This window comes from Anas acuta, chromosome 2, assembly GCF_963932015.1.
Source record: "Anas acuta chromosome 2, bAnaAcu1.1, whole genome shotgun sequence".
NCBI classification, from domain to species: Eukaryota; Metazoa; Chordata; class Aves; order Anseriformes; family Anatidae; genus Anas; species Anas acuta.
Genome location: NC_088980.1, coordinates 112370534 through 112386361, shown reverse-complemented (window position 1 = coordinate 112386361; position 15828 = coordinate 112370534). Strand labels below are relative to the sequence as shown.

At 37.1% G+C, this 15828-nt stretch overlaps 1 protein-coding gene across 1 annotated transcript in view; it reads right to left on the bottom strand.

Annotated features, from left to right (window-relative positions):
* Positions 1 to 15782, bottom strand: part of PRKDC (protein kinase, DNA-activated, catalytic subunit) — a 77572-nt gene extending 61790 nt beyond the window's left edge. The window contains exons 1-23 of the mRNA XM_068671716.1: positions 15606 to 15782; positions 15438 to 15514; positions 15255 to 15347; positions 15014 to 15088; positions 14290 to 14398; positions 12930 to 13042; positions 12157 to 12256; positions 11546 to 11601; positions 11419 to 11449; positions 10594 to 10751; positions 10199 to 10345; positions 8471 to 8635; positions 7591 to 7759; positions 6479 to 6528; positions 5776 to 5913; positions 5380 to 5529; positions 4781 to 4896; positions 3916 to 4075; positions 2962 to 3048; positions 2465 to 2584; positions 1910 to 2069; positions 1530 to 1636; positions 458 to 548 (exon numbers count right to left, since the gene is read on the bottom strand). Coding sequence (XP_068527817.1) covers positions 458 to 548; positions 1530 to 1636; positions 1910 to 2069; positions 2465 to 2584; positions 2962 to 3048; positions 3916 to 4075; positions 4781 to 4896; positions 5380 to 5529; positions 5776 to 5913; positions 6479 to 6528; positions 7591 to 7759; positions 8471 to 8635; positions 10199 to 10345; positions 10594 to 10751; positions 11419 to 11449; positions 11546 to 11601; positions 12157 to 12256; positions 12930 to 13042; positions 14290 to 14398; positions 15014 to 15088; positions 15255 to 15347; positions 15438 to 15514; positions 15606 to 15750 — 2617 coding nt within the window. The 5' untranslated portion in view covers positions 15751 to 15782. The remainder of the gene's footprint in view (positions 1 to 457; positions 549 to 1529; positions 1637 to 1909; positions 2070 to 2464; positions 2585 to 2961; positions 3049 to 3915; positions 4076 to 4780; positions 4897 to 5379; positions 5530 to 5775; positions 5914 to 6478; positions 6529 to 7590; positions 7760 to 8470; positions 8636 to 10198; positions 10346 to 10593; positions 10752 to 11418; positions 11450 to 11545; positions 11602 to 12156; positions 12257 to 12929; positions 13043 to 14289; positions 14399 to 15013; positions 15089 to 15254; positions 15348 to 15437; positions 15515 to 15605) is intronic.
* Positions 15783 to 15828: the final 46 nt, after the last annotated feature.

Sequence of the window (15828 nt, the reverse complement as noted above, 5' to 3'; positions counted from 1 at the left end):
TTCTTGAAAATCAGATCCAAGATATAGATTCCTACAGTTGCACAAGGAATGACTACATGTATGGCTACATTCTCCAAAGTCTATACCTTTAGAGAAAACTGCTATACCTCCTTCTCTCCCTCTATTTCCACACTTGTTAATTTGGTCAAAGTCTGATTATATTTTGTTTTTAACTCCAGGTAATAATGTTACTCTCTCACCATATTTCCAAATTAGCAAAAGAAAGACTTGGCAAAAAGAAAATTGTTTATAAAAGCAGAAAAAGCCACAAACATAAGCATTAAAAAAAAAAGGAGAAAAACTTTAATACAACTAGATTAACACTGTTCTCCTGAACTCTGAATAAAAGCAGCTCTGTTTAAAAAGAGTAAAAACTAGCTTTCCTTGAAAGGCTTGAGCATTCTCATGAAGCGGTGTTGAGATAGCAGAGACACATACATATTTTTAGGTCACACACCTGTAATTAAATTGTGGTTGATCTGTCCTCCCAAAGATCCAAGAAGGCGTACCACTCTAGTCCTTACTGCTTCCAAGGAAGGACTGTCATCCTGAAAAATTCCGCAGATTAATATTAGTGAAGGAAGAGTTACTTCTAAATATAGGTAACATGGTTGATATAATGAATGGAGGATTTATGGAATTTATTAGCATACTGATGAAGAAGGAACAGTGAAGAACCCATGACACCGTTTCCCCAGAGAGGGGAACAGCATCAAACAATAAAACAATTTTGCTTCAGTAAGCAGAATGAACACTGGAAAGCACTTTCATCACATTCTGTGGTCTTTCAGTTACCACTTCTCAAGTAAAGGCTAAATTTTTATCAGCACAGATAACACACACCTACAGAATGAAGTAATAATCTAAAAAGTGGAAAGAAATCTGAAGTAAAAGTTTTTCTTTCATTTACTTTAAACCAAGAACATATAATTTAGGTTCTAGCAGCCTGTGTGGGATGTAAAATTCACTCAGTTTGTTTAAAGACCGCTAGGTTGGAAGGAGCTATATAATCCATATAGGAGTAATCATTAGTTAGATGCCTACATTTATTCCAAATCAGTTTGAACACTGAAATATACAAACAAAACTACACTTATCTGAAACTATTTGAGAAACAACTGGTCAAAATGATCAGTATGTTTGACTTTTAAGACTGAACCTAACATAGTAAGAAAGAAAGTTACACATCCAACACTGTGCAAATACCATCTTGCACACTTACACAATGCTATCTGATTTTAGGTATAGGGAGTTAAATTATCCATTCCACTATACATCAGTCTGGCAATGATTCTGACTTAATATTTCTTCAGTTCCCTTTCCTGCTTCACTGTCATTCCCACCCTAGAATGACGTCTTTCCAATTGTGCTGATGTACTGGCTTTCTGAGCCACACTGTAGAGTGAGTCTCACTGAACTGATCTAAGTTAAAAACAATCTTAAGAAAAAAATAAGTATGCATGATAGGAAGAGAAGCAGTGGGAGGTGATTAATTCATGTTTAACTCTAAAAAGCATCAGTGTTCTTACCAATGAAGAAGTTTTTGCTTTTCTTAAACGCTGTATCACAACTTTGTTAAGTCCTTTCTGGGCTGCTCGAGAAAGCTTCTTTACTTCCCAGTTATCCTGGGGTTCAGCTGATGAACGAAAACCAGCATATAAATATTAGCTTAGTATACCTGTACCATGTGTACTTGGTTATGGTTTCTTTAAAAACCAACCAACAGAACAACATCACCTATTCTACTTCAAGAATAAAAAATAAACATTTGGGTTTAAGAGAAATAATACTGTTACAGCTACCAGGAACACAAAGTAGACAAAAAGTATATAACTTCCATGTCTCTAGGCATAATTATGATTTTTTTTTTTTCCTCCCTCAAGACTAAAAATTCATTGTGCTTATGTACCTGTAGGAGTAGAGTTTTTCAAATAGCCGTCAAGAAGAGGTAAAACATCCTTGTAGTAAGGTTGCATTATGTGTTTGGGGATGTGAGTGGACCAGTCTTCCAAAGCATCCAGTCCCAGGTCAGCCAGTGGTATGCAGCTAAGGCCCAGTTTGAATGCATTCTGTGTGTCAAATGTAAAACTATCAGTTTTTCATTTCTAATAACTACTAAGGTTTAAAGGGAGATATCATATTTGTGAGCATTCAGCATGCAATGTATCTTCCTTCTTAGTAACTTTCATGCTTAACATCTCTTTCAGCATCAGCAGAGGAAACATCTATTTTATTGCAACATAAGCACTAATTGAGACAGTTAGGTAAATACTGACAATTTACTTGTTTATTCAAAAAAGCAACTCATTGGTACTTTTTCTTACTGGAGACAATGCAAAGCTTGAGGGATGTTATCTTACTTGCTTAACAGGATACTAAATTTGCTCCAATACTTTGGAGCATGTTTTTTTTGTAGTATGTTTTAGGGAAAAAAAACAAACAACTATACATCATTTTGACTCACCTGCAGTGCAGGAATATATGCTTTGATATCAAGCATGATGATGTCATGTGGTAAACAAAGTAAAAAATTCAGACAGGATGCCAACAACTCATCTTTATACTGTTTCATTTTTGCTGTAACCTAAAATTCAGATAAATACGTTAAGAACAAACACAAACCTTGTAAGATCTTAATATTACCTATATAATTATCTACGTAAAACATACAACTCAAAAACAATACCAGAATCCAATTCACCTGCAAACGGTTATCATGTAGCACTTAATGAACAATTATACTGACATTCAAATGAGAAATAACTGTAAAATGGTCGATACAATGCTACTGACATTAAATAAAAACACAGAGAAGCCTACTATAAAACCCTATTATACTGTGTAATTCAAACAGCCGGAATACTGCTGTCATGTACACAAGATTTCAGAGAGGATGCAATTTTGATTGAGACATTTATGCTTAAATTCAGACTAAAAAAGCTAGTCAGCAAAATGACATACCTCTTTTCCGAACTTCACAAACAGTGCAAAGCAAGAACTCTTTTCTGGGTCTTCAGTAGATTTTCTGAGACTCTTTGGACTAACACCCTACCAAACAGAAAATGTACATCAACAGTATTAAAAAGCATAGCACACAGTACAAATATGTAACAAGCTTAACTCAGAACAAACGTTACTGAAGAAATCTGCATCACTGAAAACTTACAAAGGCTGTTTAAGCTTTGAGAGAATAAACATAACACCGTTACCATGCACACTTAATTTTGTCCTTGCCTTCCCATTCAGTAAATCATAAAAGAAAATAAAACCCCTAATAGTGGATGCACAGGTGGCAAGAAAGCAGGTGGACTAAGAAAACAGTAGTCCACAGCAGCACCTACAGTATAAGAATATAGACTGGGAAACAGTTTTGCTTTACTTGGTGCCATCACCAGCAGCAGCAACTGGGCTGTGTGATGGTCTGCACACTTAATGGGATGAAACACCATCACTTTGCAATAGCTTTCATACCAGAAACAGTGCATCATATTTCTTGTGGAAATCAATAAAAAGGATATACAAGTACACCCCAGAAGTTGAATAATTAACCCAGGCATGTTTCTTCTGTTCTGGCTAGACTGTTTCTGATAATCAAACTACTTTGTCTGCACTGCAAGCATGCTTCCCATCACTCTGTTTGCTCCACTCAGGATTCTGAAACGAGCACTACCCATGGATGGAGTTTCTTCAGAAACTGAGCTTCTAGTCTACACGTTGACTTTCTACATGCTTTTAAATACAGGTCATATTTAAATGCTTTTAAATATGACATAGGATGCCATAAACATTACAAACAAACAGTTAACAGTTACAATGAATTTTCAGTATTGCACATAGATGTATAAAAGGCTTATATAAAAGAACTACACCATCATTAATGAAATATCTTACCCCTCCAACGGGAAAAGATCTCACCTCAAAGTATTTTATCCTCTTGGCAATTTTCATTGTAACAGAAAGCAGCTTGTAGAATCCACTAATAAGAGGTAGTCTTGTTGAATGTATAATAAGCTCATAACCAAAGGAATATACCCAAGGGCTAAAGTATTCAACATGCTTATCTGGAAGTATCTCTCTAAAACAGATGCACGGAAATTATACAGAAGAAAAACAAACATCTGGATAAAAACATTAGTTTCCTGCCCCCTCCCGGCCTCAAACTTTCATGTCAGTAAAGACTAGCACTTCTGCAAAAGGGCATCTCCAAAGGCACCAAGGCACCAATTATGTGCCACCTTTTGAGGTAAGCATAGAAAGATTTTTATTTTGCTTCTTGCATTGCTTTTTAAGTGCTAATACACTTTTTTTTCCTCATTACAGCTCATTAGTAGATTTATCTAAATATAAAAACATATCATATTCCGCTAAGACATATTACAGTATGGCTATAGGAAATCAGCTGGACCTCCACAGGCAAGCAACGCTATACCTCTCACTTAATGTCCAATACAATTTCAGAAAGACTACTTCTGATCTCTGAAGTATTTAGTGTATATAGAGCCAGTATAATAGAAAGTTACGACATGCACTAGAAGACAATTGCAGCCAAATAACAAAAACAATGTCTCCTCTACTCTTAAGAAAAAAAGAAAAAAAGCTGATGAGCTAGCATGTTTTCACCCATGACCCAGATGACTAAAACACAGTTCCCCCTCTAATCACGTGCATTCTGAAATATCAATAGTGGTCATAGGTCAGAAACATGCATCTTAAATAAAGCTCTCTCCAAATTTCTTCCAACCATTTGTAACTTTTAAGCTATATAAAAATGCATTAGTACCTGCAGAATTCCACTAGATTTATAAAGGCAATAAAGTCTGTAGGCTTTGTTGGTTGAAGATTTGAAACTGGGTCAGAAGTAGGCCCAATCAAAGCACTGTTAATTTCATTTTCATCCTGAAAATAAATTTTGAAAAACAAAACAAAACAAAAAAAAACCAACCACTGAATCTCTAGCAACACAGAAATCATTTACAACTTTTTTTTTCCCAGATAAATAGTCTGTCTCTTCCTCTTTTTCTACTTGCTAGAAACAGTCTGAAACAGACAAATGACTCATGATTGACACATCAATACAAAAAGAAAAAATAAACAATGCTTGCTCATAAGGAAGAAGTGAACACAAAACAAAACCCACTAGATGCCAGAGTATGGAGCCTATAACAACAGATTCTGTGAACTACTTCTGAATCTGGCATTTTCATCTCTTAATGCTACAGTGCAATATCAAAAAATATGAAGAAACTGTTTTGACTACTATGAATATTACTTCAAGGACTCTATAAGAAGCTTATATAATTGCGAAGAAGACAAAATGAGGAATGGGATTTTGGTTTCCCAATAATAGCAACAATTAATGGACAAGTCATCAGATCTCACCTGTTCATGAACATTCAATTTCTGAACAGTCAGGTCCAATTTCTCGATAATCTTCAAAATAGATTTTATAAATTCATCATATAGCAAACGACTCAGGGATTGCAGTGGTGAATTTCCAGTAAGAAAGTTTTCATCTTCAAAAACAGATTCCTTCGTGGAAGGAAGAAGGTTCACGTTTTAAAATACCGATGAGAATTAGTTCCTGAATTTACAAACCAAGGTTTGAAAGACTTGGAGAATCATGCTTTAGAGGTTTCTCAGCTATGGAAGCTGGAATTCCTCCCTGTTCAATTAATTTACCAGCCACAAAATCCAACCAAATCCTTTAAATAGTTCTCCTACAGCAGTGTAGGAAAAAAAAGCCACGATAAGACTCAGCGTTAACTATGCTTTTACCTTAATTGTGTCACAGTTCAGTAAACTTCTGAAAAGATACAGATAGTCCTTATATGTTGGTACTTTCCATTTCCCTGTCCCAGTCTCTCCGGGTTCAGGGGAATCTTCTGATTCGAAAGCTTCTTTTCCAAAAAATTCCTGAAAGGACACAGTATTTTTTTCACAAACACTACACATGTAACTATCTGACTCAAACCAATGCACAATATAAAATTACTTCTGGAGGTAGAAACCCAAAACATTTGGCTTTCTTATTTAACCAATCTGAAAAGGGCAAAAAGAACACCATATCCTTTCAAAAAATCTCTAAATCTCTTCCTCAGTTATATGAAACAATCCTTCTGCACAGGATTCTCTCTTAACACATACATTGAGTAAAATTTTTTAAAAATTCCAAAATTTGTTAACCTGGAAGAAAGATGAATGATCTTAACTACAACCCCATTAGATGACCTAGGCAAAGAAGAACTGCAGAAAACAAGTGTATGCTTCCTTCTATTTCATTCAGTACAAGAGGGACATCCTTACTATTCTGAGCAAACGTAGGGACGAGAGACTGGTAACAACAGGGCCACAATTCAAAACAGACAGTGTTATTGTTTTTATCTTTAGGCTTTTACCTGTTTATTGGGCTAGATTTTCAAGAACTGGATTGTATACTTTAAATATATTTTTCATCTAGATTTTTAAACAATTATTTTACCTTTGAAAACGTCATCGGCTTGGAGAAGACTCTGATTAATCCTTGATGCACTGAAACAAAATAAAATTGCCTCAGACTTCAAAAGGCATAGCATTCATATAACTCCTCATGTCAGCCATGAATTAAATCAGTTCCCTTTTTTCTATATTTTGTCAGGATAAGGCAGAAGCAAAAAAAGATTGTTTCCCTGGCAAATACTCTAGATTTATTGGTCTGGTTTTGGTTGTACTTGTCATTTAAGAACAATCTTGAACATGCATCTTATTATTTTTTCTCAAAACCACTTTGGCTCTTTTTTTTTTTTTTTGGCATTCTGAATGCAGTGATGACTACTAAGGCATTCTCCATAATGCCCATATGATAAAAGACAATAACTCCCAACGATTCTCACAGACATGCATTTGGGATATCCATTCTGGCACAGTGCTTTGAAGAACAAGGGAACAATAAAGAACAGGGAAACAATGAAGATACCACCATAGAGAAAAGCCACTGTAAATAACTGAAAAATCAAAAATCATTTTTAAAAATCCTTGTAATGAAACTTCAGCATGCTGGGAACTACTAGAATTGTCAGCTACCAATACTACCACGTTTATTATGTTTGCAAGACTGTATCTTACTAACTGCATATTTGGAACCTTTTTTTTTTTTTTTTTTTTTTTTTTTTTTACTATGTACAAGTTCAAGAGCACAGAAAAGACTGTTTCTAATAGATGACACTAACTCTACTCCCTGTGATACTTCACAAGGGTAACTGAAAGAATATTGAACAGATTTTTGCACGTTTTTTGTAAAAGCTCTTTCTTACCACAGTCCTCCAGAGCAGGAATCTAAGTGTTACATTTAAACAGATTATCACAAAAATACATTCTCCTGCCCTTGATCATAACACATGCTGTCATCCAAAGCAACTGTTAAATACAATTCCTAAGTGATTTAGCAATGGATTTTGGAAAAAGAATAACACAATGAGAACCCTGACTCTTCACTATTAAAAAGTGGAAAAAGCTTCCTTTCTGACACCAAATGTCTATTCCATTAACCTTTCTTAGAACTAGTTAATCAATTTAGGGAAAAACAAACAAACAGAGTTAATATCACAGACTCACCCACGGTGCCAATGAAACTCCAGAGAACAGGACCTTTTCCTGAGAGGGCTAGAAATACCTTTATTATAGATCTGCAACAGATTAACTGCATTTTTTCACTGTATTGTGGAAAGTTATTAATTTGTAGCACAACTAGATGCTCAAGAACTGGAGTATATACTTCTGGAATCTAGAAAAAAAATGAAAAAAACATGTGGATACAATTATTCTAGTTCAATATTAGTATGCAGAATTATGTTAAAGTATTTCAGGAAGAAACTTCATTAGGAGAATTTACATGACTACCTACTCTAAGAAATAGCAGAAGACTTAGCAAGCAAATTCATCTTAGACATCAAGAAAAACAGAGTAAGAAAGTTTACTGGAATACACGATGAAAAGTGGTTCCTGAACAGATAAGAGCTCTGCTGGAATCAGTCCTAAACTTATCAGAAAAGCGCCAATTTAATTCAATAAGAAAAACACAGCAGTATAATCTGTTCATCTGTAATCTGAAAACAGAATTAAGAAAAGTCTCTTCTCTACCTTAGCCTTACTTCACAGCTTCAGCTAGGATACAGGAAACCCTCATTACAATACAGACAACACAGCATCAATGGAAAAATTATCAAATTATCAGCCTCATGGAACATGCTAAGTATCAGTATCAACATTTTAGTATTTTCTAAAAACTTTTTTTGGTATATTCCACACATTTTCTTCATTCAAATAAAATCTAGTAGAGTATTCTTGTGACATTGTCTAATGAGCTAAAAGAAGTCATCACATTCAGTTTAAAAAATGCCTTTTATCACAGGTATCAAGTTCACAGCTACCACCTTCTTACACATCACAAGCTGCATAAAAAAAATTGACTGGTACTTTAAAATACTCCACTTACTGTATCTAAATGGAATATCACACTTGCAATAGACTGGAGGAAACTTGGTAGCTGATACAGATTGTCATCTATTGTCTCTGCCTCCGTGAGGTACATTTGTTTACAGCGCTGAAGGAGCTCAACATACATCTCATCAACGTCCTTAGAATGTATAGCTTTGCAGGGCTAAGAGACAGAAAATAAAAAACTGATTTAGCAGCTTCGTACACAAATAGGAAACAGGTTACAGGCAAAAACCATGGTAGGACTGTGGAAAAAGAATGGACCAATTTAGGCAGCGACAGAAAAGAGAAGTTAGGCTAAAGGTTGAATCTAATCCGCCTAAGAACAGGGTAACAAGATAAAGAGTATCCATTTATCACTTGTAAAACTGCAATTGTTACATCAGAATTATTTTAGCAATTAGACTCTAAAAGAGTTTGCCTTGAACCTGAATCAATCCCTGAACATTTGTTCTGGCTAAGGTTACCAAGTGCAGTGGCAGCAAGACATGCTTCCTCACAACCTATCATCTGAGGCTAGGCCAAGATTTACTCTAAAAGGGCTAACAACTATTAGCACTTCTTAACACATTAAAGATTTACAGGTATTTCATCATTAAGATCATTTTTTTCCTGTTAAAGTTAGCAGGATTATATTATACATAAAAAGTAATATTTCATAGTATATAAAAACACCATAGTAATATATACTGATATCAACAATATATATATAATATATATTGCTATATCAGTATTTACATGATGTGATTTTAATATAATTTAAATCAATTTCTTGTATTGCGTAACATTTATTTTTAACTTTGTTCTGTCAGTTCAGTAATTTGATGTACTTCATTTTTTGGGGGAATTAACTGAATAGCTCATATATTGAGAGAAGACTAGATTTCAGCAACGAATGCTGAAAATTCTACAAAACAAATGCACAAAAACATCTGCTCAAATGGCAGCAAAATGTAAAGGATTCAGCTAAGAACCAGATACTGTCAGACATCGTAGCCTTCTCTAAATAAATAACAACCTAATCTTGGGGGTGGCGGGGGGAGAGGATCAAATTTTGTGGTATAAAATTTGGGATAGCACCATCAAGCACATACGCTGCTGATACATACTGTTTTTTATTGAACCTTTACTGTGATATTCCCATTTCAATCAACCACTGACAAAAGTTGGAAAAACTGATTCTTAACAGTGCTTCCTGACAGACTGACCTGACTCTCTGCTCAAGCATATAAGCATCGTTTTGGTTTTTAATTTACGGATGTTTCACAGGTTACCTCCTAGTCTCCTACAGTTAGCAGCACACTTTGGGTGTTCAGGTTGAGATTCCTGCTCCGTAGGAAACTATCTGAACTTCCAGAGTAGAGCTGGCCTGGACTCTGCTATCTAAAATGCAAACAGCGCTAAGGAGGTAGGTATTGTCTGTACCTAATTGATTAAGCACTTCCTTAAGTTTTGTGACATCTGTACCTGAAGTCCACCTTAGCACAGAAGCAGAAGTAACTACAACCTAGTGGTCTCACTAAATTCAGTATGCATTTCAGTAACTTTCAACCATTCAACCGTAACATGTTTACAGTGTAGCAAATCAAATTCAATACTTAATCCAGAAACAGGAACACTTTCTATAAAACAAGATGTTCACTATTGTAAAATGAGTGATGTATAAATCTTAGCTTTAAACCAATTCAAGTAAACTGCTTTATCAAAACAAAATTCATGTACATACAGCTGCAAAAAGCCCATATCCTCGAATAGCGATGGACAACTCTTTGTTGCTCGAATCCATTCTTCTGATGATTCCATAGAACTGCTCCATGAAGAACTTCAATTTGCTTTTGTGTAGCTCAGCATCCTTAGCTACCATTATAGACATCTGTAAAAGAGATACTAAAACGTCAGGATTTCCACATGTGAAACTACAAAACAAACAAACAAAAAACACCAAACATAGTAAGTCCTAAAAGATACACAGCTTGTAATATGAAGCATTTCAATCAAACTAACTATTAAAAAAAGATAAAAATCACTGAACTTCCAAGCAGCAAATATCCCAAATATCCCCACTAGTTCAGGAAATTTGACTTAAATTTAGTCTTAGAGATTCGAGTGAAGTTGCAATACCTGCTTGAGGAATGAATCCAGTGCAGAATTAGCAGCTTTCTTCATCTCTTGATTTGGGTGGCCACACCATTTACACATTGTTTCAAAGAGTATGACATAGTTGTCCAATAGTAGGGTACCAAACTGAGCAGCATGAAAGCTGAACAACTGTAAACCAGCTACAATTTAAAAACAATTCTCATTAAAACCCAGATTTATATTCCGCTTTTTAAAAATAGAATGATAGAAGTTCATATTATGGCTTTAGGTAGGTATATATATCATGATAAGGATAAAAATGTATTTTTGTAACCTTTATAGTATCAATATCCAAACACTAAGAATTTAAGCATAAAAACAGCCCTCGAACATCCTCTTCTTTTAATGCACACCACTATGGAAAGCACAGCATTGTTCTGAAATTATTTACATTAGCAGCAAAAAAGAAAGGGATTCTAGTGGTTACAACTAATTATACTCGATCACAAATTCACGAGGATTTGGTTTTGCGGTCAGGCCCAAGTCCCCTCCTCCACCAAACTGCAATGCAGTTTGCTGAATTTGCTGCATTACTGCCTAATTTGCTTCATTCCTCTTATTTCTACTCTTACTATGATCCTCTTCTTATACCAGGGTTTCAATTAAACTTTAAGAGTTAAATGAATATTTGGTTAAACTAGGTAAAGTACACCAGTTTTGTTCCCTGATCAGCTTAGAAGTCTAGAGTGATCTGAAGAGAACCAGTAGAGAATAAACATCTCCAGAAGGAAAAATTCTTTGCATGAATGGTATCGCCTCCCCCCCCCCCCCCCCCCCCAAGGATGACCTGAAATAATTTAGTCTTACCTAGATGGACTGCATATCGCTTCTGATCAACCTGTAATACGAAAAAACATTTGTCATATGCAATTAATTCTTCCTCTTACTGGGACTAAATAATTTATGTGGATGAATTAAAATGTGGCAGACCTACCTGAGGCCTGATTGCCTTTACTGCATAGTCAAAAATCTCCTTTGACGTTTCAGGATCTGTGAAACAATCCAATTAGTATTTCTTTACTGATATGCAAGAGATAGAGTGAAAACAAAAGATATTTTTATCCAAAGCTTTCCACGAAGAAATAAATTGGAAATCCTTAAATATTCAATTTTAAGAAGCAGAGATGCTTTTTCCCAAAACACTCTTAAATCTAAAATAAATAAATAAATAATAATAATAAAATAATTGTACATTTTATTCATTGATTATTCTGAATATCCACATTTTAACTGATATCTTTTCTAAAGGAAACATATCTCTGTATAAACTGCACTCTAGCTTTAATACTGCTCTCACAGCTGTCCAATCCCTGGTTAGAAAACAGCACTTCAAACCTTTACATACAGAAGCATGGTGATCAAGCTACCCCACACAGACTACAAGGACCACATGGCTGGATAGGCCTTGCTTTCGTGTAAACCATCTAACAGCAGGGAAAAATTTGTTCTGAGTACACAACTAGAAACCCTGATGCTTGCTGGCTGTATAACAGTTAAAATATATCAAAAAGTTTTCAACTGTCTTTCATGTACAAAGCTACATACCTTCATCCACAGATTTGGTAAAGTTGTACATGAGTGCAGTCAGTCCCCTCAGGCATCCTGCTACAACGGTTAGCTTGGGTACCCTTGTAGCTGATGTCATCTAACAAAAATGGGAATTGAAAAAAAATATTACCCTCAAGATAAAATAAATTTACCTCCAAGGTTTCCCAGTTCACAGCAGTGCAGATAAAATAACATAATCCAACTCCGTACAGCTATGTCAGCACTCACCTCTATGAACATAAGTTTACAGAAATATCTACTACTCAGAAACCTCCTACAATTTGAAGATGTTTAATTACAGAAGTGTAAGAAATCCTTTGACAACCATGAAATATGTTCCACCAAGACTAACAACAGCTAAACGTAGACAGCTCACACTAACCTCTTAAAAGCATGGAACATAGGAAAGCAAAGTTGGCAGAAGCATGCTATTTACCTGAAGTGCAAGGATTCCGCAGCTAGTAGAGCCAAAGTCAGAAATTGTCAGTGAGTGGCAATATAACTTTGCTCAGGCACAAAGTGCAATGATCACTTTTTTTCACGGTAAATTTGTTCCTTTATGGTCATTTGAGGCCTTAAATATTTACTTGAAAAACTTCTCAGAACTGGAGAACTATAACCTTAACAGTACTCAAGGAAGCCTTTATGATTGTCCAGTTAGATCTCTACACATTGTACTAAGTAAGAATAGTACTAAAACATACAGAACCAAAAATACCAAAGGAAAAACAAACAAAAACAAGCAATGCAAGAATCTGAAAAGTACATACCTGTGTTTTAAGCTCTCCCAAATAAGCTCTGAATAGTTTTTCAGAGTTGTTAATCATGTCAGTGGGCTGGACCTCTCCCAAAACTCCCAAAAGCTCATAGATCTTCTCCAGTACTAGAAAGCAATTTATTATTATTAATTACTGAAACAATTTCTTCTGCAATTCCTATGTAACTTGCAACCATGACTGAGGATTTTACTTTGTGATTAACATGTGGGAAAAACATATACATGTCTGCAAACTATGATGTGAGATGCACACATCTCATATTAATAAATGTATTCTTTTTTTTAAAACATGGTTTAGAAAAACAAAGGCCATATCCACTGAAGAAGCATTTACCAATAATTCAAGTTTGCTGCTGGCCTTGAGGTTATGCCAAGTCTTTTGAGTACCACCAGGGTGACAGTCAACACCTAGCAGAAGCTACTATGCTTGAGTTCAGCCTAATTGGGTTCCATGCAGACACAGCAACTTTTCTAAGGGCTGAATCTGTCAAGCCAAAATGTTAGCTGGAACTAGCCAAGAACATCAGACTATAGTTCATATTAGTAATCTTAATATTCTAAAACAATATAATTAGGCAAGGCAGGAACTGATGAACTCAGGAATTAAGCTACAGCTACAGCTTTGTGGAAAATGAAAGTTACTAGGGCTGGAATAAGGTTATGACAAGCTTTAGCAACCAAGCTGGGGCTTACACAAACTTTGACAGGGATTTGACAGCCTGGAATTTACTCTGCTGTGGATAAGAGCACCCACTGTAGGGACCAGGACTCCTCTTAAAGCTAACATTATACACACAAATAACCTGTTATAAAGCAGGTATAGGAGTAACTTTTAAGCCTTAGATACATCAAGTTAACATTGAATCCAGACAAAAAAATCTAACAGACTAGCCAAGCTAAGTCGGTTTATACCAAGAAAGCTGGAATTACTGTCAGGATTTAGGCATTCCGAGACTAGTAACAACAGATTAGACATGCAAATATTCTTTTACATCAACTATGCTAAAATGCTGTACAGATTGCCACCACTAAATTCAAATATATAATTGTTCCCACGTATTAGCTTATACACATACATAGATCTGCTAAGAAACACTTAACTGGAGGACTTGTTAGTGTTAGATCAGAGGTTGGACTCGATGATCTTGAGGTCTCTTCCAACCTAGACAATTTTGTGATTCTGTGATCATGATCAGAAAACCTGAACAAATTTTACTAGCTTTAAAGCTTGACAGCTATCATTCCTGAACACACTTGCCATGGTAATACCAATTATACATTTCTGTGGGCGATAATTAAACAAAACTGGAGTAAATAAAACGAAGGACACCGACAGAAAAACTAAAACCTACCTGTATCAGAGACTCTACTTCTAACTGCAAGCTCCCCATAAAATTTGTTAAAGATCTCCCCAACTTTCATTTCTTCCATTAGATGGGAATTTCGTAAATTCTGGAGCAACTAGAATAAACAAAAACAACATTGCTGCTGCACACAGTAACAAGCCTTCTGAAAGAGGCCCTCCTTTGCACTTTTCACACACTGCGTCTAATCTATTTTAACAGGTTACATAGGATATACTTTACTTGTATATTAAAAAAATAGAAGTGGAAAAATTCTCCTTAAAGAAGCATGATAAACTGGGTAAGAAAATCTGCAGCTGCCTCCAACGCAACTGTGCCTTGCAGTATCAGGTGAAGGAATGACACTTTGGCACCTGAACGACTTACTGTGGGAATGCCAACGACAATCTGTCATTAAGAGCTATCTTTTGTTAAGACCTAATATTACAGTATTAATGACGTCTTGTTATTGTGGACTACAGATTTCCTACTTGATAAAGCTGGTGCTTATACGCAGATAAAGCTTGTGCTTTTATGTAGAGCTTAGGGATATGGTTTAGTGGGGACTGTTAGTGTTAGGTCAGAGGTTGGACTCGATGATCTTGAGGTCTCTTCCAACCTAGAAATTCTGTGATATATATATGTGTGTGTGTGTGTGTGTATATATATATATGTATAGCAACACAACAGATTTTTCTAGGGGAAAGAAAAGAGATTATAACACGCACTTTACCTTGATCAGCAGCTCCAGAGCCGGGATCTTGCACTTGGCTGCCCTATCCTTCGTATAGACGCTAAGACAAGCTTGCTAGGTAGGGAAGGAAAAAGAAGTTATGACACTTGTAAACACAGAAAAACCAAGAGATAACGACGCATTCACATACACCCCAAAGCTTCCGCTGCTAACACACGGAGGCCTTTTTAGTTAAAGGCTGTCCCGTTGGGGAGCAGCCCGTGTGGCAGCGCCCTGATACCTTGATGCCGCGGGCGTAGCGCTGCGCCCCGCCGCCCAGCTTCTCCATGAAGACGCGCAGGAAGCGCAGCGCCTCCTCACGGCACTCCCGGAACTGCAACGAGACCGGCATTAGGGGCAGGACCCCCACATTTAGGGCAGGATCCCCACAACCCCCCTATCCCCCCCCCACCCCCCCGCCTACCTCCTCGGCGCCCAGCGAGCGGCAGACGAAGGCGGGCAGCCCCTGCTCGGCCGACAGCACCAGCGACGCGTGCAGCGCTGCGGGGGGACGGCACAGAGGGGCGGGGGGTCAGGGATGGGGGCTGAGGGCCGGGCACAGCCCCCCCCTCCCCGTATCCCCCCCCCGTACCCTGCGCGTTGCCGGGCGGGCAGGCGAGGCAGGCCTCGGCCACGGCGCGGAGCAGGCCGCAGGCGCGCAGCGCGGCGCCGGGGGGGTCGGGGTGGCGCAGGCAGGCCTGCAGCTGCTGCAGGGCGCCCGGCACCGGGCCCGCCATGCCGCCCGGCGCGCACCAACGCGGAATGAGTGTGTGGGGGGGGGGTGTTGGGGATGCACGCCCCGCCCGCACTGTGGG